General features: G+C 34.5%; 5 protein-coding genes across 12 annotated transcripts in view; all 5 read left to right on the plus strand.

Moving 5' to 3' along the window:
* LOC148923909 (putative disease resistance RPP13-like protein 3) lies at positions 1-20,199 on the plus strand. 4 transcript variants are annotated; one of them, XR_016132407.1, is made up of 4 exons: positions 1-586; positions 690-1,827; positions 2,023-2,100; positions 2,799-3,269. XR_016132407.1 is itself a non-coding variant. In XM_089060164.1 (2 exons), exon 2 carries the CDS (start codon positions 16,709-16,711, stop codon positions 20,063-20,065), a length of 3,357 nt encoding a protein of 1,118 aa, XP_088916290.1. In that variant the 5' UTR covers positions 17-586; positions 16,658-16,708; the 3' UTR covers positions 20,066-20,199. The 4 variants fall into 4 exon arrangements, 3 of the variants coding, with proteins under 3 accessions (XP_088916290.1, XP_088916288.1, XP_088916289.1); XM_089060164.1 differs by lacking the exons at positions 690-1,827; positions 2,023-2,100; positions 2,799-3,269 and adding an exon at positions 16,658-20,199 and having other exon boundaries at positions 17-586; XM_089060162.1 differs by lacking the exons at positions 1-586; positions 690-1,827; positions 2,023-2,100; positions 2,799-3,269 and adding exons at positions 16,148-16,410; positions 16,658-20,199.
* The window catches only part of LOC148923910 (putative disease resistance RPP13-like protein 1), a 64,604-nt gene continuing 49,004 nt past the window's right edge, over positions 8,092-23,691 (plus strand). The window contains exon 1 of the mRNA XM_089061643.1: positions 8,092-9,146. The gene's annotated coding sequence lies outside the window, so the exon portion shown is untranslated. The remainder of the gene's footprint in view (positions 9,147-23,691) is intronic.
* Positions 9,154-12,654, plus strand: LOC148923911 (putative disease resistance protein RGA1). Its single transcript, XM_089060178.1, has one exon. The coding sequence runs from the start codon at positions 9,205-9,207 to the stop codon at positions 11,767-11,769; it is 2,565 nt and encodes an 854-aa protein (XP_088916304.1). The 5' UTR covers positions 9,154-9,204; the 3' UTR covers positions 11,770-12,654.
* Positions 11,799-23,691, plus strand: part of LOC148923912 (disease resistance protein RPP13-like) — a 17,254-nt gene continuing 5,361 nt past the window's right edge. For 4 of the 5 annotated variants that reach the window (XM_089060157.1, XM_089060159.1, XM_089060160.1 and 1 more), the window contains exons 1-3: positions 21,363-21,568; positions 22,625-22,736; positions 23,295-23,378. The gene's annotated coding sequence lies outside the window, so the exon portion shown is untranslated. Of the gene's footprint in view, positions 12,288-21,362; positions 21,569-22,624; positions 22,737-23,294; positions 23,379-23,691 lie in introns of those variants that run through there. The other variant, XM_089060158.1, reaches the window with a different exon arrangement.
* Positions 11,820-12,419, plus strand: LOC148923913 (putative disease resistance protein At3g14460). Its single transcript, XM_089061641.1, has one exon. It carries the CDS (start codon positions 11,820-11,822, stop codon positions 12,417-12,419), a length of 600 nt encoding a protein of 199 aa, XP_088917767.1.

The raw sequence follows: 23,691 nt of genomic DNA on the forward strand, positions 1-23,691 counted from the left end.
TTCGATTAGACATTAATAAATATCAACTAGTTGGAATTTTAGTTAATTTAGTCTTATGAAAAATTACAATAAATTTTTTTTTTTTCAAATTTTATTAAGTAGGCTTTATACACCACTAAAATAATTATTTTAGGCATAACTCTAGTGCAATGAATCCATTAGTCTGTATTTTTTACCAAAATTTCGGTTAGTAAACTGGAAGGAGAATTTGGTTTCGGGCCCGAATCGGCGGTCCAGCTAACATGAATTGTCAATATCAATATGTAATAATGGTGATGGATTGGTTGTTGGAATTGCCTTAGAAATGAACGTTGATGGCTTCCTCAGAAATAAATGCTAATGAGTTGGCTGTACTGCCTCAGAAACTAATGTTGATGAGAATTGGTTGTTGCCAATGCCATTTTCCATTCCACCAAACCTTCAACTTTATTTCTAGTGTTATTCAGATTAGAATTGTTTTGGCTCAATTATACTATCAAAACGCAACGATCATGCCTCCATCCTCAGAGTCCGCATTGTGAGGTTGTCGCGTGTCGTTGTCCGCACCACCGCCTTCATCAGCCAGCCGGGAAGTGTAGCCGTACAGGTAAGTCGATCTTTTCACACTCTTAGTTGACTGAATTTAAATTAATTGATGTGGTGAATGTTAATATCAACTATATAAAAGAGATTTATCTGTGTGCTTTGAGTGAGGTGTCATCATTGCCAGCTATGGGGAAACTTCCTTTCTTGGAAATTCTTGAAATTCTTGGAAACTACCAATTAATGTATGTTGGATAGATCTTCATGTGATGATGTTGTTGTTGCATTTCCTAAACTCGAGACACTGAAATTTTCTTCCTGCTACAAATGGGAGGAGTGGGAGGACATAACGGAGGAAGAAGAAGAATCTGCGGCCATCTCCATCATGCCATGCCTCACTGAGTTGTATATTATTGAGTGTTCGAGTTTGAAGAAGCTGCCGCATCGCCTCCTGCATAAGGCCTCCTCGTCTTTGCAGTCCTTGAGTATCATTAATTCATCAAAGCTCATAGAAACATACGGAGAGGACAAGGAAGGTTCAGCTTGGAAGGCAGATATTAAGTTAGCTCTAATAAACTGTTAAGATAAGCTTATCACGTAGTATCAAACCAGTTATATTCTTAAGTGGTTACCTAATCACGGAACTGGGCCACCTTAAAAAGCCCAATCAATACTACAGATAGCAAAAGCAGCCCAACTTTATGGGCCTCTTATATTAAGCCCTCCCCGTCTTATACATATTAAATTAAGTTTTTAATTTTAATAATAAGATATTTTACTTTTATTATCTATGACTACTACTTTTCAAATATTGTCATTTTCATCAAAAATGTTAATATTAATTAGTTGGTTGAGGGCTCTACCTCAAGATAAGAATGTTGATTGGTTGGTTCCTTTGTTCACTCCTCTCAACTCAAACATTAATTGGTTGATTAGAAATGTATTAATTGGCTCAGTTTAATTGTCAAAGAGCAACGATCGTCCAGCGTGTGAGGCCACCGCGCGGTCGTTGTCCACGTCAGCTGTCATACAGTTGCCATACAATGCCTTAGAAATTTCAAAGTAGCTCCAAATTTAATCGCCCAAACATTTTGATAATTCTTGGCTTCTCACCAATCTTTGTATTAATTGACTTAAAGAAGGCACATAGTCATCCTAGCTTGTTCATTCCACATTATTAAAACTCAAACCTAAAAAAAGCAGATCCATCACTCAGAATCACACATCCATACAGCTCTCTATCCTGCACCGTGAATCGTCCGCCCCATCGCTCCCGTCGATCGGCCATCACACAGCCACAGTGCAGTTAAGTCATGCTATATATGTCACCACTCTTTTCAGTCTATTTTTTAATTTTAAATTTGTGACACAGAGATATTTATGGGCTACTTCAATTTGTTTCACGATGTATACAAAGATAAAGTTATTAATTTTGAATTATAAGCTATTTTATTTTCATTCTTTATGCTTATTTTACTTTGGCTTTGGCTCACCCCTCAGAGTCGGACATCCATTCAGACACTAAACTCCAGCCCCATCGCCTCCCGTCGTCGGCGGCCATCACACTGCCCATAGCAGGTGATTCACGGTCTCTCTCACTTTTCAATCTTCATTTTTCTATATTTATTGCATTTGAATTTTATTTTTACCATTTTTATTTATATTCGTGACACCAAGGTATTTATGTGTTATTCTTTCACAATATATACGAAGATTAAGTTATTAATTTAAATATAAAGCTATTTCGGTGTATTCTTTATATCTATTTTTTTATTTATGTCATTTATATTCACACGTTGAGATGGTGAGATGGGTGGTGATCAATTGATTACTAATTAACAATTACAATATAATATCAATTCTTAGCCATTAGATTAAGAGATCCGGTGGTTAAAATAATGTTAAATGGATAGCATTTTGAATTTAAATAATTAGTAAATAAATTTAAAGGGTATTAATGTCAATTCTATTACGATAGTTAATACTAACCACTTTCTCTCTCCTTAAAATCATCTTAAAGCTTTAAATTTAAATAACTCTCTCGATTTAAATTATTTTTCATAAAAAATATACTATCAAATTAAGTCACAAACAGTCCTTCATTTCATATTTCTCACCACTCTTTTCAATCTCCATTATTCTAAAATTTATTGGAAATATATGTAATGAAATATGTTAGAGATTATTAGTAAAATGAAGTATAACCTTATTACTATGATATGGATGCAATAATTTTGTTACTCAACTGCTTATTATTGTTTTTATTTTGTAATCAGCATTAATACGTATATAGCCCGAAGCGTGAGGCTACCGACGTGCTCGTCCGCCCCATCGCTTCCCATCGGCCGCCAAACAGACATAACAGCCACCACCCAACAGGCAAGTCACGCTCTCTCACCACTCTTTTCAGTCTCCATTATTCTAAAATATTTTCGAAATGAATTTATTGAAATATGTTAAGATATACTCCCTCCGTCTCATTAAAAATGAAACGTTTTCCTTTTTTGTTGGTCCCATTAAAAATGAAACGTTTCTTAAAACGGAAATAACTCTATCTCTACTTTTTCATCTCTCTTACTTTACTCTCTCTTCTTTAATTCACAAAATAACACTGCATAAAATCTCATGCCGATTTCCAAATGTTTCATTTTAAGTGGGACGGAGGGAGTACAATATAGGTACAAGAATTTGGTTACTGATCAACTGCTTGTTTGTTGTTACTTAAATATTGCTTATTATTGTTTTTATTTAGTACTTGTAATTAACATTGATATATTGTGAAGTATGGCTAAATAGAAACATATGATTCGGCTAAAAATCTAATCTTTCAATCTAGTACTGAAAAAAAATTCCCAAATCTAGATGTACCAAGGGTAATCATATTAATATGGATTTAAATGCATCTAAAATATGGAAACTTTCCTAAATATTTTTTCTTTATTTGAAGTTAGTGACGCATATAAAATTTATTTTCCGATACAAATAAAAGTAAAGTTTTCTCCCACATTTAATATTTTATTTTGTTGTTTCAAAATGTTCTTTAATTAGTTTTATATACTAAATTAATTAATTAATATGCTAACAAAGTTTAATTAATGGTCACACCGCCTATTTATAATAGTAAAGGTCTGGATGTTGTTGTTTTTTAATTTGAACTAGTATCTTTCCCGTGCGTTGCACGGCTTACTCAAAAATAAAATTGTATACAATCACAATAAAAAACAAAAAAATAAAATAGCTTCTCATATTTTCTTATAGATTATTTTTAATAATATTGAAAATTAAGTATAGTATTTATATTCAATAATTTCATTAATTGAAATTGATTAACAATAAACCATTAATCAACTCCATTTATAAAAAACAATTGATCAGAATTCAACCAAGAAATGAAAAATATAGAAAATGGATTCCAGAATTGCCTATGCTCACGCGGTTCTAAGCCACCACCCATCGGCTTCCATCTATCTCCAAAAGCCTCCATCTTCTCCGCTCATCGTCTCAAGCACTTTAGTCATTAGTCGTCCTGCGTCAACATCATCTTCTCCATCAAGCCAGCTTGCCCCATCTGTATGTGAATGCAAACACAAATTTGTGTTTATATTGGTGAAATTCGTAATCCGCAAGAGTTCATGATTATGAAATTTCACAAAAATACTCACCAAATTCAAATCAAACCATCAAGGTGAATGCTTCCATGATTTCAAAATTTCACTGGTTAGGTTATGGTAGGTCGTAGATCATTGAGAAAATTGAATTCCATTTCCATGGTGTCAACTTTCTTCCTCTGGTAAGAACACAGACAATAAATATTAGTAACATAATAATCGCATAAAAAATGTAACTATAAAAGGAAAAACAAATAATTGAATCTACTAATTCTCTATATGTAAGAACCCTATAGCAAAAACCATACAGAAACAAATTTTTTTGGAGAACATTTGGTGGTACAATAGGAGAAGGTGGTGAATAATCGAGTTACAAATAGACAAATGACTATATTTATAGCCATGGATTTAAATTGGATTATTAATTAACTGCACTAACTTTAAATGGTGCAATAAATAAATTAATTGTTAGGAAAGTAATAGTAATTACATAAAAAATTGTCATATGAAATCTTAAAAGTAATATAACATTGACTCATGGTTCACGATTTTAATGAATGATGATTTATATCAATATTGATTATACATTTAATTATTCACAAATGAAGATAATTTAATTGGTTTAAAAATCTAAATATTTTCCCATACTAATATGCGGTTACAATACTCCATGGCCATGGAACGGTTACAATTTACATGATTAATAATCTATATGAATTTGATGCAAAATTAAGATGTATATTTAATTTTTATTGATTTCCCCCACCACAACAGTCGGTTACATCCTTTTTTAGTTATAATGAGCAGTTAAAAAAACAAATTGATGGGAAAATTTTATTGTCACACCCCAACCCTTATGACGTATGCACTTACTATAAATAATTTCAGAAATTTTAAATAAATTAACCCACGCGCCAAGTAAATGAAACGCACATTTTATATAATTTCAAAAACCAATATTTAACAACTACATGTTTCAAAACATTCTAAGCTATAGTGGGACCCCCTCACCACTCTATATAATAGACATTTATATATATGCAAAAATGATGAGGAGGAGAAGGTTGCCAAAACGCGTCAGCCGCCGACCCTGATAACATGTGGAGTTCCTACGACCCATGTCAATCAAAAACTTCACTGATATCTTATTCCTGAAAAATATTAGTGGTTTATATGAGCCACAACTCAGTGTATATAAACCTTACCTTTAATTCCACATCCCAGATATCAAACACATTCTTTCACCAAAATATATCACCAGAAATAATAAATATCATAAACAATTTAATATTCATATGCATATGCCTCTATGATCATTTTAATATTCTGTGACTGAGCAAGCCTGGTATCTGCCCGGGATTTCCATTGTATACGACCTGCAGGTTCCTTTTTAATCATTTGACCTTTCCACGAAGGCCCCTCTTTGATTTGACCTTTCCACGAAGGTCCCTCTTTGCATTTTGACCTTTCCACGAAGGTCCCTCTTTGCTCTTTGTATTGACCTGTAGGTCTATTATCATTGTATATGACCCGTAGGTCTTTTGCCATTGTATGTCAGATCCAGAGCAAGACAGTCACATATCCTCTTTAATCCCATGATTCGAATAATCCCAATATCATACATCAAACATATCCATTGCACCAATTACATATCCATATAATACATCAATAACTTCAATACCATAGATAAACATACTCATTGCACAAATCACATATCCACGTCACATTTCATAAAATAATTCCAAATAACATAACTATATCAAATTCATATCAATAATTCATATATTCACTCCACTCTAACACATAGCAATCAATCACATAAAATATGTAAAATTAAAAGTGTGATTTATACACACCTGATTATGATAAATGGTTTGAGTAAGCCATCTATTCCTATTTCTGATTCATAGCTCCCGGACCATACAAACAAAATTTCAATCTCTTTTTTTTTCTCCTTTCCTACCCATTTATAATAAATTCTCCCCAGTCGGCTACAATGGTGAGAAAATATATATCGTATATACTTTTTAATAATGGGATAATAGTAAATAATAATATTATTGCATGGGTGATACGAGCATACAACACGCATGCACCCAATTGTAAACGTGTAGCTGTATCCTTTTCTTTATTATTGCTATACATACATTTTCCCCCTTTACTATTCTATTTAGAATTATTTTATCTAGTACTAAACTCATTGGTACTTATCTATTTATAATAATGTACTAATTTAATAATTACTATGTTCAAATACATATACGTACCTATATATATTTTCATGCACAAAAATACCATGCACATACACGCATTATACACATACTTAAATTAACTATTTAATATTTTAAGCATTATATATGCATTATACACATTATATATTATAGTATTTACTTTTAAAAACTTCGAAGAATCAAAACTATATACTATATTCTACCATATTTCGTCAATTAACTACATTTTCTTTTTCTTAATTAAATTAATATTATTCTTTATAAAACTCTTTTAATATATATCCAATATGCAAGTGATAAAATAATATGCGATAATGTAAAATGATGCATGTTTCGGGTTAGGGATGTCACATTTATAATATTTATAATTATCACCCAAAATTTACAAATATTTAAATTTATACCCAAAACTTATAAAATTTAAAATTAAGGTCAAAACTCGCCTTTTATATATGTATAGATTTGCTAGAGAATTCAGGATAGTTATAACGGTTTCTAGCTAATAATGTCATACTAATAAGATGATCTGGATGATCTATATTAAGTTATTTTAAATAAGATGATGTATTACTGAAAATGAATCGATATTCCTTTCTCGAACTCTCTCCATATTTCAAATATAGCTTTTACTTTCTTGACCAAGTGAGCTAATTCAATGTCTCAATCTTGACTCTTCAAGAATCTAGTGGTGAGATTGTTTCAATGCTCCCTCAAAGACAAACTTCCTTCTTCTATTCAATTGTTCTCTTAGCTTTATAGTAGTGAGCTTCATTTGAGTCTACTTATCTAAATCTTCCTTCTTCACCGAATGCAATATTAGCATATGTTGGGCAATAAACACAGGCAATCACGAATATAAAAGGAGAATGAACACAACGAATTGTTTACCTAGTTCGATACAAAGTGTATCTACGTCTGGGGGCGATGCCAAGCCAGGGATTTCACTATATAATTTCAGGATGATTTTATAAGCAAAATAGAGAGCCCTAATTCTAGTCAACTAGGAAACATATTCCATAAGAAAATATCTTCTATGGAATAAATCTATTATAAGGAAATATACTTCTAGGAAACAAATCCTAAATATGGTAGGAGATTAGGCTCCATAATTAACAATCTCCCACTTGGAGACTAACAACTCCTACGCTACCATATCCTCGTGATCTCATCCCTGCATCCGCTTAGCATCGCCTAACCTTCTCTTCAAGTTAGAAGTCCATGAAATAGCAGTACCACCATAAGTAAATACATACCCGGTTGTGCTTCTTCTCCCATCTAGATCATTGGACGCCAAGTCTGCATCCACATAACCTGTCAGCTCGACATTCTTGCCATTGAAACATAACACTCTTTCTGTAGTACCTCTCAAGTATCTAAGGATCCATTTAACCACTTCCCAATGTTGCTTGCCCGGATCACCCATGAACCGACTCACTACTCCCACTGCTTGTGCAATATCAGGCCTCGTACACACCATTGCATACATAATACTGCCAATTGTTGAAGCATAAGGAGCTTTCTTCATTTCAGCATGTTCTTCTTTTTGTACTTGGCGACTCCTTCTTCGACAGCTTGAAGTGACTGCCCAAAGGCACACTTACTGTCTTCGAATTATCCATGTTGAATCTTTCCAAAACCTTACCAATGTAAGCAGCTTGCGAAAGATACAATTTTCCTGCCGCCTTGTCACGCTCGATTCTCATGCCCAAAATTTGATTAGCCTCTCCAAGATTTTTCATAGAGAATCGTTCAGACAATTGCCTTTTCAACTTATCCATCTCCTTTGGATCACCTCCTGCGATCAACATATCATCGACATATAATAACAGGATAAGATAGCTCTTGTCAAACCTCTTGTAGTAACAACAATGGTCAGCGTAGCATCTTTTACAGCCAATCTCCATCCTGAAATTATATAGTGAAATCCCTGGCTTGGCATCGCCGGGGGACGTAGATACACTTTGTATCGAACTGGGTAAACAATTCGTTGTGTTCATTCTCCTTTTATATTCGTGATTGCCTGTCTTTATTTCCCAACAACATACTCGATACCTTTCTATACCTATCTTCATTCTTCAGCTATTGCAATATTATCACATCAGCTATGAGATCTCTCAAAAAAAATTTCAAAACACCAAATTTGTCTAGTTAGTTCTATCCATTCTTTTCTTGATTCATTTTGTATATCTAACTCTTCAATTTCTAGCTGCTTAGTGTCAATACTCCATTAGCTATACATCACCACATGCCTTTTTTTCCTACTATTATAAGAAGGTCACATTCTCCGATACTCCAATCTTTTTTTCTTTTTATCTCTCCAACTATTCCAATTTATATTAAAATTCGTATCATCTCAAAATCCCTATTTTTACAGGACTAAGAGTGTATTATCTAATCCATTTTCATTTCTCAATTCACCAGATTTCAAGTAAATCTTTACCTTGCTTGATTTAGTGAGCCAATTTCTTGTCTCTCTTGGCTCTTCTAGAAGTCTGTGGAGACATTATTTTAATGTTCTCCTCAGTTTGAGTTTGTAGCAGCTCTATCTTTTGTTCTTTACTTGAGGTTGATTCAGCTTCTTCTCCCCAAGTCTCCTCAATCATCCACTTTGAAACATCCCACTCTTCTTGTTGAGCAACTTGAGTTATCACTTTGAAATCTTCAATGTCCCTCTTCATTCATTCATTCATTCATTATTTCATTTTTTCTTACCATAACTTTCCGACCATTGTGAAAAAGTATATGTTCTAAATGTTTGCAGCTCATGCGGTGAAGAGTGATCTTGATTTTTCAAAAGAGGGCAACACTTAGCTAGATAGCGAGGATAGTGCTAGCTAGTGATAATGATGGAAGCCGTAATTTCACCATTGTTGGAGAAGCTTGGATCAATCACAGTAGACGGGATTTCCTATAACTATAATTTGGTGAAAGATGTGAAAAAGGAGCTTCTCGATCTTCCCGATATGCTCCTAAAGGTCAGAGAGGGGTTGGATGATGCAGAATACCAAGGATTGAAGAATCAAAGGGTCAAACGTTGGTTGGAGAAGCTCGAAAAAATGGCTTATGAGATGGACGACATTTTGGATGAATGGAACTACCATTCTCTTCTCAAACAGCACACAGAAGCTTCCGCTACGCCACAGAATGCAGAAGCTTCTGCTGCGCCACATAACACAGAAGCAGCAGAAGCTTCTGTTACGCCACAGAATGCAGAAGCTTCTGCTGCACCACATAACACAGAAACAGCAGAAGCTTCTGTTGTGTCTTGGCTTGGGAAACTTACACTCAACACCCTAGGCAACTTAGGTTCAACAACCTCTTCGGCGCCACAGAATGCAGAAGCTTCTGCTGCGCCACATAACACAGAAACTTCTGCTGCGTCTTGGCCGGGGATTCCTACCCTCAACACCCTAGGCAACTTCATCCAATATCCATCTTCATGTTACAATGAAATTTCTATTCGTCATGATATTTCCAAGAAAATACAAAATGTGAAATCCACGCTTGATCAGCTTTTAAAGGATAAAGATGACTTCAATTTTGAGGCCAGCTCTCAGCGTAGAACAGATCACCGGCAAAATCAATCCACATCTTCAATTAAAGAGGAGAATGTTTTTGGGTCGGACATACAGAAGAAGAAGAGTGAAATAGTGAGCAAACTGATGCTTGGTGGTGATGGTACCCAAATTCTGTCTATAGTTGGGACAGGGGGACTTGGAAAGACGACACTTGCTCAGCTTATTTTTAACGATCCTAAGTTCAATACAGATTGGTTAAAAACTTGGGTATGTGTCTCTGATCCCTTTGATGCGGCTGTGGTTGCCAAAGATATTGTTCTAAGTGTGGGAAAAGAAGAGATTCCTCAGGGTGCCAACCAACTAGATTTCGTATTTCAAAAACTAAGAGCATCTGTTTCAGGAAAGAAGTTTCTTCTCGTCCTTGATGATGTTTGGACAGAAGACAGAAGCAAATGGGCCCCCCTGAAAATCAATCTCGACCATGGTGCACCAGGTAGTAAAATTCATGTAACAACGAGAAATGAAAGAGTAGCTGAGTTGATGGGTACCTTAAGCAGTGATATCTATCGCCCAGAAAAGCTTAGTGTTGATGAGTGTTGGTCAATATTGCGTGACACGTCATCCCTTGCACAAAAGAGTGAGGAGGAATGTAAGAAATTTGAAGAGGTTGGCAAGAAAATAGCTAGCAAGTGCAAAGGTTTGCCTCTTGCTGCCGTTGTTTTAGGAACACTTTTGTATTTTAAGGATTTGGATGGGTGGAATCAGGTAGAGAAGAGTGAAATATGGGAACTGGAGAATGCGAGATTAGAGCTTTTTCCTCATTTGGTTTTAAGCTACAACGATCTGTCTCCGGATCTTAAGCGTTGCTTTTCATATTGTGCCGTCTATCCTAAAGATCACAAAATTTATGCGGAGACTCTGATAGAAGAGTGGATGGCGCAAGGTTATCTTGGCTCGGATAGTGGAAATGGTGCAGTAGAACTCAAAGGGCGAGAGAACTTGAGAAATTTAGCAATGCGCTCTTTGTTTCAAGACATTAAGAAAAGTGAGTCGGGGGAGCAGATAGAATGGTGTAAAATGCATGATATAGTACATGATTTTGCTCTATATCTTAGGAAGAATGATGACAATGAGAGAAGTTGTCAAGTTTGTGATCGTTCATTGGCTTCTCAAGTCCAAGAATATCGTAGTCTATCTTGGTATACGGAGGAGAGTAATCAAGTTTGTAATTGCATGAAAAGTGTAAGGGTGTTGAGAATTGAGAGATATAACATTCCTATTCCAGTAGGAATAAAAGCGTTAATTCATTTGAGATGGTTGGATATAAGTTGGACTAACATGTCAAAGGATGTCCTTGAAATCATATGCAGACTTTATTTCTTGCAAACTCTTCTCTTATCACAGTGCAGCCTAACAGATATTCCACGAGAAATTGGGAATTTGGTTCAGTTAAGGCGACTTGACTTAAGTGAGAATGGAGAATTAACGCAGTTACCAGAAAGCATTGGAAGTTTGGTTGAATTGCGAACTCTTTCCTTACATGGCTGCTCTATAGAAGAGATTCCACGAGAAATTGGGAATTTGGTTGAGTTAAGAGAACTTGACTTAAGTGAGAATGAAGAATTAAGGCAGTTACCAGAGAGCATTTGTAGTTTGGTTGAACTGCAATACTTGTTGATTGAAGGCACTGATATCAACTGCCTACCTGAAGCATTAGGTGAGCTAAGTAATCTCTACCCACTGGAACTGGACTCGTTCAATGTAGGAAGTGAATACAACAAGTTGGGTTTACTGAAAAAATTACACCGTCATCTTAGTGGATCTCTATCATTGGGAATCCACTTGAGTAGTATGAGGAGTTGGTCGAAAATGCTCGAGCAGCACAAGTAAAGACACTCCTTCATGAACTCGAAACACTTGAAATATCTTTCGAGCATGCGATGAATGAAACAGAGCAGTCATCAGTATCATCAATGTGGATGGAGGTAGTAGATGCTCTCGTGCCCCATTACACGTTGAAGTACCTTGGAATCAGTGGATATGAGGGCTCCAGGCTTCCACAATGTATGTCATCACCCTTCAGCTCTATAAAACAGATTTGTCTGACGGCTATGAATGAGGTATCTTTCGTGGATCCGGCTATGGGGAAACTACCTTTCTTGGAAATTCTCTCTATAGAGTCTGTATGGAAATTGAAGATGGTTGGAAGGGAGTTTTTAGGAATAGAATCTACATTTCCTAAACTCAAGTACCTGTCATTTAAGTGGTGCTCCAAATGGGAGGAGTGGGAGGACATAACACAGGAAGAAGAAGAATCTGCGGCCATCTCCATCATGCCATGTCTCACACAATTGTCTATCTTTTGGTGTGTGAGTTTGAAGAAGCTGCCGCATCGCCTCCTGCATAAGGTCTCCTCGTCTTTGCAGGTGTTGGATATCACTTTTTCACCAGAGCTGGTAAAAACATACGGAGAGGACAAGGAAGGTTCAGCTTGGAGATCCATATCCCAACATAATCCCAAACTTCAACTTGAACAATAGGTCTAATACAAATACTTATGCTTTTTTGTTTGTTTACCTTTTTTGAGATTGAATTTGGGATTGTTATAATTATTTTCTGCTTTATTAGACGGATACTCTTTTTCCTTTATGGTGTTTTTTCCTCAGGGTTTTTTGCCATAGAGGTTTTAATGAGGTCCGGCCTTGAGGGATCGTTCTGTGTTCTCCAAGGTTTAGGTTTTGTTTTTTAATGACATAATCATTTGGCTTTTTTCAATTGTAGAAATAATATACTATTAGAACTACTCAAACTGGTTGGCAACTCAAAACTCAATATCTTCTTTCTCAAACTCCGAGACACAGAGTGAAACTGGATTGCTTGAATATAGGAATTAACTAACAACTTCAGTAAACGCAAAGAGCTGAGTTAGAGATACGGCACCGATCGCATCACATCAACCACGACCACACACTTAATCTCTTTGATAATTTTATAATTAATGTTTAATCTCTTATTCTCTTTAATCAATAGTGTTTTATAATATAATTCTTGATTGTAAAATTTACTTTAAAATTTTGTCGAAATAGATCTATGTTCTATTTTAATTTTTAATTACTACAAATATATTAATAATCATAAATTATTTCTATACTATATTAAATCACTAAGCAAGAATCAGTCAAATATCGTTCTTATTTAGTTTTAAAATTTGTATACTAGTACTAGTAATTAATTGGTTTTAAGTTTAAATTTGAGAAATAATTAATATTTTCGAGTATAGTATATGCATGCATTATAAATGAAGAACTATTAGGCATAAAACAAATACACATTAATATTAATATATACTCTTTTTAACCGGATTAGCTAGTTGGCTAGTTTGAAATACGACTGTATTTATGGTTTGAGTCAAATATTTGTAAGTCAATCAAATTTGATATCGATTAGTCCATAATTTGAGTAAAGCTAACTTAAAATTTAATAGATTAACCCGATTGTTATTTTATATGCGTATATTTAATTATTAGGAACCATTTATTAAAATGTTTGGGAATCAATCTCTTGCTATTAGAATTAACATTATAAATATAATTAAAATAAAGGTTTGGAACTCGCATAATATCTTACTATAAAATCACGCATAAAAGGCCCAATAATCAGCCCAAGCGCCTCCATTAAAATAACGGCCCGGAATAGTGTGTTGCTGCTGTACACAAATCCGTTCGAAAACTGGGCTTTATCGACGGCCCAAAGAGGAAAATTTATTTTTCATAATATATTTTTATTCAACAAGATTCATCAAATATCGTTCTTGTCAAATTATTTTTTAAATTTGTACACCAATAGTAATTCATTGGTTTTATGTTTATGTTTGTTAATTAATTAATATTTTCGATTTTAGTATATGTCTGTATCATAAATGAAACATTAGGAATAAATAGAATACATATAGTACTAATTCTATTATAAAACTTTTAATCTGATTAGCTCTTCGAGACACGAATATTTACAATTAGACTCAGAAATTTGTAATCCAATCAAAAGGTCAATTCAATTAGCCCTTAATTTGAGTAAAGCTAACTTAAAATTTAATGGATTTCTATACACATACTCCCTCCGTCCCAGATAATTCGTCTCAGTTCCTTTTTCATATTCGTTTTGCAAAAATAATAATAAATAGGTAAAGTTAAGAGAAAGTAAAATAAGAGAAATAATAATGTAGATAAGACTATTCTCTACATTATTCTCTCTTTTACTTTACTTTCTCTCCACTTTAACTGTTTATTATTATTTTTGCAAAATAAGTGCGAAAAAGTAACTGAGACGAATTATCTGAGACGACGGAGGTAGTAGTATTTAATTATTATTCTAACAAATAAGGACCCATTTATCTTAATGTTTGGAAATTGGTATAAAATCCCATTTCTCTTATGAGAATTTACATTATAAAAAAAAAATAAAAAAAAAAGTCGGCTAAAATCTGATTGGTGAGTCTCTACAAATCCAGCCGCAAAAAGCAGACGCAGCTGGATATAATTTCGCCGGCGAATTCCAATGGCGGTGGCGCTTCCAATATTTTCACTATCATCCACCGTTTCTATGGTTCATCAGAGCTAGTCAAAACATACGGAGAGGACAAGGAAGGTTCAGCTTGGAGATCCATTTCCCAACATAATCCCCAACTTCAACTTCGCAAATAGACTGTGCCTGTTTGTTTTACTTTTTGTGATTGAATTTGGGATTATGAAATGTATTTTTTGCTTCAATCATAGATGGATACTTTTTTCCTTTATGGTGTTTTTATTAGATGGATATTTAGTAGAGCTACTCAAACTGATTGGCGACTCAAAACTCAATATTCTCTCTCTCAAACTTCAAACTCATGCAGTTTGAAAAAACGCACTTCAAAGAAATTAACTCACGTAACATCACACACCACCACACATTTAATGGAGTAATATAATTAGTCAACCATTTGTCAATAAATAAGTAAATAAAAATAAAATAAAATTAACCTTTCTATTCATATTAATATATGTACATATATTAATTTCTATTAATATTAATACAATAGCATATAAATAAATTGGATGGTTCGAATTTAAAATATAAAATCATTCTTGGTTGTAAAATTTACTTATAATTTAATTGAAATAGATCTATGTTCCATTTTAATTCTTGATTGTAAAATTTACTTATAATTTAATTGTCAAATATCGTTCTTATTTATTTTTTAAAAATTTGTATACTAATACTAGTAATTAATTGGTTTTAAGTTTATATTTAAGAAATAATTAATATTTTCGATTTAAGTATATTGCATGTATTATAAATGAAGAACTATTAAGAATAAAACAAAAACACATACTAATATATACTCTTGTTAAACGGATTAGCTAGTTGGCAAGTTTAAAATACGATTATCTAAGAGTAAAATGCACACCATTTATGGGCCTGAGCTACCTTAGAAAGCAGCTCAACTTTATGGGCCTGTCAACGATATTAAGCCCAATATTGAATATGGTCTTCCCCCAATTCACACTCATATTATATTCCCACGTTTCTTTTCATTAATCTTGTGGTACAATAACAATATCAACAATAATAATTGGGGCTCAAATCTCCGACTCTGATTTTGGCGTACCAATTCAATAATGTCTAACAACAACTATTCAATTATTTAGATTTATCTTAGTCCATAAGCAGAGGGCCTTCACCACCCATTCTTCTTCTTCTTATTCTTCTTAATAATTAGGGGAAAACCTCCATTAAGAAAATGTAAGTATGAAAAGAACATTAACAACTATAATTAAATGCATATTTTTATTTTTAATAGTCGGAATAAAAATTTCTTATGATTTAATTCGATTAGACATTAAATACCAACTAATTGCAATTTTCAATTAGTTATTTGTTAGACTCAGCTCTACCAAATTACATTTGAATCATAGTTAATTACTTTAGTCTTATGCAAAATTACAATATATTTATTTTTTTCAAATTTTATTAAGTAGACTTTATACACCACTAAAATTATTATTTTAGGCATAACTCTAGTGCAATGAATCCATTAGTCTGTATTTTTTACCAAAATTTCGGTTAGTAAACTGGAAGGAGAATTTGGTTTCGGGCCCGAATCGGCGGTCCAGCTAACATGAATTGTCAATATCAATATGTAATAATGGTGATAGATTGGTTGTTGGAATAGCCTTAAAAATGAACGTTGATGGCTTGCTCAGAAATAAATGCTAATGAGTTGGCTGTACTGCCTCGGAATTTAATGTTGATGAGAATTGGTAGGTGCCAATGCCATTTTCCATTCCACCAAACCTTCAACTTTATTTCTAGTGTTATTCAGATTTGAATGGTTTTGGTTCAATTATACTATCAAAACGCAACGATCGTGCCTCCATCCTCAGAGTCCGCAGTGTGAGGTTGCCCCGTGTCGTTGTCCGCTCCACCGACTTCAGCCGGTAGTCCACATCAGCCATAGATCGAAGCAGCAGCCAGCCAGGAAGTGTAGCCGCACAGGTAAATCGCTCTTTTCACACTCTTAGTTGACTGAATTTAAATTAATTGATGTGGTGAATGTTTCTCCTAAAAGATATATTTAGAGCCTTATAGTAGTTAGAGGGGAATTTTGGTTAATAAATTGACGGTTAGTTAGTTAATTCTTTCTTGATGTTTTGGAATAATCAACTCTAAACCCAAAATATTTTTATCATATATGGTTTATTTTAAATTTAATCGTGATGTATTATGTTAATGACAATATTAGATCAAAACTCATAAACGCAGAGAGTAAGGAAAAGTGCAAGTCATAGTGATAATGGCGGATGCTATAATCTCACGAGTGTTGGAGACACTTACGGAGATCATAACAGATAACGTTCAATATGAAGTCAATTTGGTGAGAAGTGTGAAAAAGGAGCTTCGTGATCTTTCCGAGAAGCTCAATAAGATCCGAATGGTGTTGGATGATGCAGAAAAGAAAGCAATGAATGATCAAATCGTCAAGAGTTGGTTGAAGGAGCTCGAAGCTACGGCTTACGAGATGGACGACATTTTGGATGAATGGAACTACTCTCTTCTCAAACATAACATGAAAGATTTTGCTGAGCCTGAGCAAAAGATAGGCTGCTCCTTCATCCAATCTCCATGTTTTTGTTTCAAGAAGGTTTCTGTTCGTCGTGACACTGCCAAGAAAATAGAAAATGTGAAATCCAAGCTTGCTCGGATTTTAAATGAGAAAGATGATTTTAAATTTGAATCCAACTCTCAACCCGCCGCAACTGATCCTGTACGAGAACAGTCCACATCTTCGATTGACTTGAAGAAAGTTCATGGGTTGGACATACAGAGGAAAAAGAAAGATATAATAAAGAAACTGATGCTTGATGCTGATAGTGTCCAAATTCTGTCTATAGTAGGGACGGGAGGACTTGGGAAGACTACACTCGCTCAGCTTACTTTTAACGATCCTCAGTTCGATAAGGATTGGTTAAAAATTTGGGTATGTGTCTCTGATCCCTTTGTTGTGCCTGTGGTTGCCAAAAATATCGTTAACAGTGTGGGAATAGTAACAATTCCTGCAGATAATGACCGATCGGAATTGGCATTACAAAAATTAAGAGCATCTGTATTAGGGAAAAAGTTTCTTCTCGTCCTTGATGATGTTTGGACAGAAGACAGAGAGAAATGGGAGCCTTTGAAAATCATTCTTCAAAATGGTGCACCAGGAAGTAAAATTCTGGTGACAACGAGAAATGAAAGGGTGGCAAAGATGATGGGTACCTTAGACAATGATATCTATCACCCAAAAGAGCTTAGTCTTGAAGAGTGTTGGTCATTGTTTCGTGACACATCCCTTGTAGGAAAGAGTGAGGAGGAATGTGGGAAATTTGAGAATGTGGGCATGGAAATAGCTAGAAAGTGCAAGGGATTGCCTCTTGCTGCAGTTGTTTTGGGAAGACTTTTGCAATTCAAGGATTTGGAAGGGTGGAAACATGTAGAAAGAAGTGAAATATGGGAACTGGATAATGAGGAAGTCAAGCTTTTTCCTCATTTGGTTTTAAGCTACAATGAATTGTCCCCGATTCTTAAGCGTTGTTTTTCATATTGTGCCGCCTATCCTAAAGATCACCGAATTCATGCAGAGACTCTGGTAGAAGAGTGGATGGCGCAAGGTTATCTAGGCTCTAATAGTGGAAACGGTGCAATGGAACTCAAAGGGCGAGAGAACTTGAGAAATTTAGCAATGCGTTGTTTGTTTCAAGACATTGAGGAAAGTGAGTCGGGGGAGCAGATAGAATGGTGTAAAATGCATGATATAGTACATGACTTTGCTCTATTTCTTAGGAAGAATGATGACAAGGAGACAAGTAGTTGTCAAGTTTGTGATCCTTCATTGGCTTCTCATGTCCAAGAATATAGGCGTCTAAGGTGGTACGACAAACCTCCTGTTGATGAAAGAGACAGAGGTTGTCAAGTTTGTGATTGCATGAAAAGTCTTAGGGTGTTAAGAATTGGCATTTATCTTCCAGTGGAAATGGAAACGTTGATTCACTTGAGATGGTTGGATTGTAGTTTTACTGCATTGTCAAAGGATGGCCTTGATATCATATGTAGGCTTTATTTCTTGCAAACTCTTCTCTTATCATGGTGCCAACTAACACAGATGCCACGAGAAATTGGGAATTTGAATCAGTTAAGACGACTTGACTTAAGTAGTAATGAAGAATTAAAGCAGTTACCGGATAGCATGTGTAAATTGGTTGAATTGCGAACTCTTTCCTTAAAAAGTTGCTCTCTAGAAGTGATTCCACATCAAATAGGGAATTTGGTGAAGTTAAGGCGACTTGACTTAAGTGGGAATGGAGAACTAAAGCAGTTACCGGATGGCATGTGTAAATTGCTTGAATTGCAATCCCTTTCCTTAGCACGTTGCTCTCTGGAAGTGATTCCACAACAAATAGGGAATTTGGTGCAGTTAAGACAACTTGACTTAAGTGGTAATAGAGAATTAAAGGAGTTACCAGAGAGCATATATAGTTTGGTTGAATTGCAAACTCTTTCCTTAGAAAGGTGCTTTCTGAAAGAGATTCAGAAAGAAATTGGGAATTTGGAGCATTTAAGACAACTTGTCTTAAGCTGGAACAAAGAATTAAAGGAGTTGCCAGAGAGCATCTATAATTTGGTTCAGTTAAGACATCTTGACTTGAGTTGGAATTGGAGATTAGTGGAGTTACCCGAGAGCATTTGTAGTTTGGTTGAATTGCAAATCTTGAAGATTAAAGGCACTGGTATCAACTGCCTGCCTGAAGCATTAGGTGAGTTAAGTAATCTTCGAACGCTGGAACTGTGTACATTCAAAGTAGGAAGTGAATACAACAAGTTGGGTTTTCTGAAAAAGTTACACTGTCTTCTTAGTGGATATATGATACTGGAAATCTACTGTAGTAGTATGGGTGAAATGGAGGAATTGGTTGAGGATGCTCGACGAGCACAATTAAAGACGCTCCTTCAAAAACTCGAAACACTTGAAATATCTTTCGAGGATGCGATGAATGAAATGGAGCAGTCATCAGTATCATCTTCTTCATTGTGGATGGAGTTTGTAGAAGCTGTCATGCCCCATTACAACATGAATATATTCGTAATTAGGGGATATAAGGGCTCCAGGCTTCCGGAGTTTATGTCATCGCCTCTCAACTTTATAAAAGAGATTCGTCTGACGGCTATGAATGAGGTATCATCATTGCCGGCTATGGGGAAACTACCTTTCTTGGAAAGACTCAACTTTTGGAAAGTGGGTCAATTGATGTTTGTCGGAAGGGAGTTTTTAGGAATAGAATCTTCATCTGATGATATTGTTGTTGCATTTCCTAAACTCAAGGAATTGAATTTTTATGACTGCTCCAAATGGGAGAAGTGGGAGGACATAACTGAGGAAGAAGAAGAATCTGCGGCCATCTCCATCATGCCATGTCTCATTCATTTGACTATCTCTGACTGTGTGAGTTTGAAGAAGCTGCCGCATCGCCTGCTACGCAAGGTCTCCTCGTCTTTGCTTGTGTTGGATATCACTCGTTCATCAGAGCTAGTAAAAACATACGGAGAGGGCAAGGAAGGTTCAGCTTGGAGATCCATTTCCCTACAGAATCCCCAACTTCAACTTTGCAAATAGTCTGTGCCTGTTTGTTTTACTTTTTGAGATTGAATTTGGGATTATGAAATGTATTTTTTGCTTCAATCATAGATGGATACTTTTTTCCTTTATGGTGTTTTTATTAGATGGATATTTAGTAGAGCTACTCAAACATTGGCGACTCAAAACTCAATATTCTCTCTCTCAAATATCAAACACATGGAGTTTGAAAAAATGCACTTCAAAGAAATTAACTACGGCACCGACTCACGTAATATCACACACCACCACACATTTAATCTCTTTAATCAAAACATAGCATCACATTTAATGGAGTAATATAATTAGTGTGTGTGTGCAGTTAACAATTTGTCAATAAATAAGTAAATAAAATTAACCTTTCAATTCATATTAATATATGTACATATATTAATTTCTATTAATATTAATACAATAGCATATAAATAAATTGGATGGTTCGAATTTAAAATATAAAATAATTCTTGATTGTAAAAATTTACTTATAATTTAATTGTCAAATATCGTTCTTATTTATTTTTTAAAAATTTGTATACTAATACCAGTAATTAATTGGTTTTAAATTTATATTTAAGAAATAATTAATATTTTCGATTATAGTATATTGCATGTATTATAAATGAAGAACTATTAAGAATGAAACAAAAACACATATTAATATGTACTCTTGTTAAACGGATTAGCTAGTTGGCAAGTTTAAAATACGAATATCTAAGAGTAAAATGCACACCATTTATGGGCCTGGGCTACCTTAGGAAGCAGCTCAACTTTATGGGTCTGTCAACGATATTAAGCCCAATCTTGAATATGGTCTTTCCCCTATTCAAATTTATATTATATTCCCACGTTTCTTTTCATTAATCTTGTACTACAATATCAACAATAATAATTGGGAACCAAATCTCCGAATCTGATTTCGGCGTATCAATTCAATAATGTCTAACAACAACTATTCAATTATTTATATTTATCTTAGTCCATAAGCAGAGGGCCTTCACCACCTATTCTTCTTCTCTTCTTATTCTTCTTGATAATTAGGGGAAAACCTCCATTGAAAAAATGTAAGTATGAAAAGAACATTAAAAACTATAATTAAATGCATATTTTTATTTTTAATAGTCGGAATAAATATTTCTTATGATTTAATTCGATTAGACCCAGCTCTACCAAATTACATTTGAATCATATATAGTTAGTTTCTTTAGTATTGTGAAAAATTACAACAAATTTATTTTTTTCAAATTTTATCAAGTAGACTTTATACTCCACTAAAATAATTATTTTAGGCATAATGAGAATTGGTAGGTGCCAATGCCATTCTCCATTCCACCCAACCTTCAACTTTATTTCTAGTGTTATTCAGATTAGAATTGTTTTGGCTCAATTATACTATCAAAACGCAAGGATCATGCCTCCTTCCTCAGAGTCCGCAGAGTGAGGTTGTCGCGAGTCGTTGTCCGCCCCACCGCCTCCATCGGCCAGCCGGGAAGTGTAGCCGTACAGGTAAGTCGATCTTTTCACACTCTTAGTTGACTGAATTTAAATTAATTGATGTGGTGAATGTTAATATCAACTATATAAAACAAATTCATCTGTACTCATTGAGTGAGGTGTCATCATTGCCGGCTATGGGGAAACTACCTTTCTTGGAAATTCTTGAAATTCTTGGAAACTGCCAATTGATGTTTGTTGGATAGAATCTTCATGTGATGATGTTGTTGTTGCATTTCCTAAACTCGAGACACTGAAATTTTCTTCCTGCTACAAATGGGAGGAGTGGGAGGACATAACGGAGGAAGAAGAAGAATCTGCGGCCATCTCCATCATGCCATGTCTCACATACTTGTATATCAGATACGGTGAGAGTTTAAAGAAGCTGCCACATCGCCTCCTGCGTAAGGTCTCCTCATCTCTGCGATGGTTGGATATCTGTCGTTCATCAGAACTAGTAAAAACATACGGAGAGGACAAGAAAGGTTCAGCTTGGAAGGCAGATATTAAGTTAGCTCTAATAAACTGTTAAGATAAGCTTATCACGGAGTATCAAACCAGTTATATTCATAACTGGTTACCTAATCACGGAACTGGGCCACCTTAAAAAGCCCAATCAATAGCAAAAGCAGCCCAACTTTATGGGCCTCTTATATTAAGCCCACCCCGTCTTATATATATTAAATTAAGTTTTTAATTTTAATAATAAGATATTTTACTTTTATTTTCTATGACTACTACTTTTCAAATATTGTCATTTTCATCAATAATGTTAATATTAATTAGTTGGTTGAGGGCTCTACCTCAAGATAAGAATGTTGATTGGTTGGTTCCTTTGTTCACTCCTCTCAACTCAAACATTAATTGGTAGATTAGAAATGTATTAATGGGCTCAGTTTAATTGTCAAAGAGCAACGATCGTCCAGCGTGTGAGGCCACCGCGCGGTCGTTGTCCACGTCAGCTGTCATACAGTTTCCATACAATGCCTTAGAAATTTCCAAGTAGATCCATCTTGACAGTTCTTGGCTTCTCACCAATCTTTATATAAATTGACCTAAAAAAAGCAGATCCATCTCTCAGAGTCTCACATCCATACAGCCCTAGCCCGCACCGTGATTCGTCCGCCCCATCGCTCCCGTCATCGTCCCCGTCGATCGGCCATCACACAGCCACAGTACAGTTAAGTCACGCATGCTATATATGTCACCACTCTTTTCAGTCTATTTTTAATTTTAAATTTTTGACACAAAGGTATATATTTATGGGATACCTGAAATTAGTTTCACAATGTATACAAAGATAAAGTTATTAATTTTGATTAATAAGCTATTTTATTTTCATTCTTTGTGTCTATTTTTTGCCATTTTATTCATATGTGAAAGATTATAAACTTTTGTTAACTTTTTAATTATTAATTGGTTCTATCTTATCTAGTACAATATCTTAGTTAACATGTTCAATAAAAAAATGAATAGATTTAAATTTCATTTTTCTTCAAATTATTTGTAATAATCGGAGACAACTCTATTTCGTTTCTCTATGATTTATCCATATGAACTCAATTCGGTCATAAGAGATTTTGTTTAGCATCCGTTGAAAATGTAAATAATAAATTTGAACTATCATAAAAAAAATCTGTTTCTTGAAGAAGTCATTTGTGTAAAAATACACGAATTTTCGACATATTCATGATTTTTCCTTTTAACTTGTTTTTTTTTTAAATCTAAATATATTCAGACACTAAACAATAGTCCGCAGCGTGTGGCTTCTTCCATAGCATCCCGTCGTTGTCTCTGTTGGCCGTCACACTGCCCATAGCAGGTTAGTTACGGTCTCTCACCACGCTTTCCTGTCTTCATTGTACTAAACTTATTGGATCTGAATTTTTATTTAAATTTGTGACACAAAGATACTCCATTTTTCATTCTCTGTTGTAAAATAGAATTGAAATCCGGAAATATAAATCCCGAAATGAAATAACGAGAATAATATGAACTATATTTTGTTGGCTTGAAATGATACTTCTCTCAATTACTAAAGGACTAAATTTCTACTTTATTCTCTAATATCCATCTTTACTTAATTTGGCTAAATTAGTAGTAAGTATTATCTTGATTTGTCTCTTCATTCCAAG

The sequence above is a fragment of the Salvia hispanica genome, chromosome 6 (genome assembly GCF_029641045.1).
Source record: "Salvia hispanica isolate PSC_SH4W2 chromosome 6, Shi_PSC_v1, whole genome shotgun sequence".
Lineage (NCBI taxonomy): Eukaryota > Viridiplantae > Streptophyta > Magnoliopsida > Lamiales > Lamiaceae > Salvia > Salvia hispanica.

Excerpts from the sequence above, each read along its gene's own strand:
- LOC148923911 (XM_089060178.1), top strand. The coding sequence starts at position 9,205 with ATGATGGAAGCCGTAATTTCACCATTGTTGGAGAAGCTTGGATCAATC.
- LOC148923913 (XM_089061641.1), top strand. The coding sequence starts at position 11,820 with ATGAATGAAACAGAGCAGTCATCAGTATCATCAATGTGGATGGAGGTA.
- LOC148923909 (XM_089060164.1), top strand. The coding sequence starts at position 16,709 with ATGGCGGATGCTATAATCTCACGAGTGTTGGAGACACTTACGGAGATC.